Source organism: Salmo salar, chromosome ssa24 (genome assembly GCF_905237065.1).
Source record: "Salmo salar chromosome ssa24, Ssal_v3.1, whole genome shotgun sequence".
NCBI lineage: Eukaryota > Metazoa > Chordata > Actinopteri > Salmoniformes > Salmonidae > Salmo > Salmo salar.
The window spans coordinates 20,807,367-20,810,000 of NC_059465.1; the positions used below are offsets into that span (position 1 = coordinate 20,807,367).

Here is a 2,634-nt window from a genome sequence, read left to right on the forward strand (position 1 = left end):
TATTGGTTGCAAGAATTTTGTATAATTTAAATTTAAAAAAACACGTTTTTTTCTGGCGTTTTGTTAATCGAAAATCTCATTCCAACTATTTTGAAACCTCTATGGTGCAGCTGTAAAAAATGTTGTCCTTAAATTAAACTAGCATACATTTTTGGTATTGCAGGGCTGACAGACAAGTTCCATACCGTCTCTAGAGCAGACATTTTCATATCATTTTGTTAACTGCGTGTGACAACTCCACCAGATCTATTTATATCATACCATTAAAAATAAAACATCTATTAGTATATTTGAGTTTAACCAAAATAGTTTTGTTTATTCTTTTCTGGTGGATAAAACTGAAATTGCAAACAGATTTCTATGGCTTGTTTTAAAAAGTGATATTTTAGAGATTTAATTTTAAAATAACTGAAAGTAAGGTTGTAATCTGAAGGGAAAAAGGCAATTTTTACTAATCTACTTTTGAACTAGTTGCGATTTAAATATAGTTTGTGTTTAAAAAAGGATTGCAATAATGAGATGTATCCACCAATCCAGAGGATAAGCGGGAACTAGACAACCCATCGTGCCACTTTGTGGACAATGACTCCAATTGTTAGGGCGGAGAGACGTGGCTTGTCATTATCTTTGGTGGAACACACCCATGGTGGGTGATAATTGGAATCCTTGGGACATCATTACACTTAACCCTTTTTAAACCCATTTTAAATTTCAACCTCAATGGGGCATGTCAGAGTTGGACACCCCAAGGATCCCACTTTTCCACACCAAAGAAACTGATAAAATAATCAAATGTATATTATATCAAAATCTTACATTGTGTCAGCATTGCTAATGTATTCAGCATAACAAAAATAATCACATCCCAGCAGAGTGCACTCATTTATTGTAACTAAATTTACAAAATTAAAGTGCAAGCAACACTCCAATGTACAACTCGATTAAAAAATAATATTTCAGCAATACTGTTGTTAGTATTTGCCTATAAGAGTTATTATGCCAGCAGGATATGGTCAAACTGTTACCCTTGAAACTAACACAATACATATTTTGATCTAAAATGAAGTCACTAAAACCAATTCTGTTTAGCTTGCAAACATCTGGCAGAAAAAGCATGACAACCAACCCATTGTCATGTCACTGTCGGTCCAGTTTAAAAGTTTAGCAAACCATACAGGTTTGGAACATATGAATTCCGTCAGAATATTCTCCATCAGCACAACACTGAAAGTGCTTTTAACTCATGTGGTCCACTCAAGATTTAATGTTTAATTCCCTAACAACATTGAGTTAAAATGGCACCAGGTGATAAACCGATCATCAAATATTTTCAATACAATTTACATCAACTTGGGTTTGAAAGTTGAAGACGCTGATGGATATTCAGACTGTGGGAAATAAAGAAATAACTTTATAACAAGAAGTTCTTAAGGTGTCTTCGCACACTATGTTTAATGTGCCACAGTAACAAAACCCAAAAGGTAAAAACACATTTCTTAATTGAATCTATACATCAAAGTAAAGCAGAACGTTCCCCTTCATTGCCATTTAAGTTAAGGATTTTATGATCCATTTCATATGGGGCACAACAAATCGTAGAATACAGAATTTGCATCCTGTAATGCAGGTTTGCCTTAAATGTTAAAAATAAGGAAAGTCCACAATATCAAGAGATGCAAGCCTTGTCATTGGGACAGGTTCTGGGTCTGTCTGGTAATGGCTGCCCAACACTTTGCCAGTGCTGGCCAGTGTCCCCGTCATTTGGCGTGTGTAGGGGAGTCTGTAGAAGGCATGCCATAGGGAGCCATGAACTCTCCATATCATAGGGGTAATGGGGAAGGGGGTGTAGTGGAGTAGTTGGTGGACTTGAACCAGAGGTTTTTGGGCATAATAGGAGCACCGCCCACCTCTTCAGAAGGTCTTCCGATGGATGGCACGTGCTCGGTCTTCCTCATACTCCTTCTTTGACACCCACATCTTCTTGAAGGTGTCCAGTGACGCAAGGATGGAGCCCCTTCAAGCATGCAACAAGAGGATCATAACTCTGCAAACAGAGACTAATCTGTTTAGTCTGTGGCTGATCACATGATGTTACTTACCCTATCCACGTGGAGTAGAGTCGTTCTTGGGGTGCAGAGATCTAACAAAGAGTAAATCAGGGAAATAAATGGACTGTGACACAGCACAACTAGTTCAGAAATGGATGATAATTGTTGAACCAACATTAAACATTTAGTACATTGAAAATGCTGCTCATACATATGTAAACGAGTCCCCAAGGTTAAGGTAGCAAATACCTTTATTTTCACATCTTTGGGTGCCAACTTTTTCACTTCACTTAACAATCGATCACCAAAACCTTTGGGAAAGAAAACATGTAAAACAAGGACAATAAGCCAATGCTTAAGGAGTGGAGTGAAACGTTTGTTGTTTGCCAGTCCTCAATATGTAATTGGTGGGAAAGAATTCTAATGAATACCTTTGAGGAGAGTGGAGCCCCCAGAGAGGACAATGTTGGAAAAGAGTGTACGTCGCAGGTCCATGTCTGACTTCTGAATGGCAAAAGCCAGAACCTCGTGGATTCCTTCACTCTCGTCCCCTATCAGGTCTGGACGGAAAAGAAGCTCTGGGGCT

The 2,634-nt window shown here is 38.1% G+C and overlaps 1 protein-coding gene across 2 annotated transcripts in view; it reads right to left on the reverse strand.

Moving 5' to 3' along the window:
- Nucleotides 1-869: 869 nt before the first annotated feature.
- The window catches only part of LOC106585571 (beta-centractin), a 21,293-nt gene continuing 19,528 nt past the window's right edge, over nucleotides 870-2,634 (reverse strand). Inside the window, exons 8-11 of one of the 2 annotated variants that reach the window (XM_014171943.2) lie at nucleotides 2,480-2,634; nucleotides 2,298-2,359; nucleotides 2,100-2,140; nucleotides 870-2,014 (exon numbers count right to left, since the gene is read on the reverse strand). The exon at nucleotides 2,480-2,634 is cut by the window's right edge and continues 20 nt beyond it. In XM_014171943.2, the coding sequence (XP_014027418.2) occupies nucleotides 1,912-2,014; nucleotides 2,100-2,140; nucleotides 2,298-2,359; nucleotides 2,480-2,634 (361 nt within the window). In that variant the 3' untranslated portion in view covers nucleotides 870-1,911. Of the gene's footprint in view, nucleotides 2,015-2,099; nucleotides 2,360-2,479 lie in introns of both variants that reach the window. The other variant, XM_045706853.1, reaches the window with a different exon arrangement.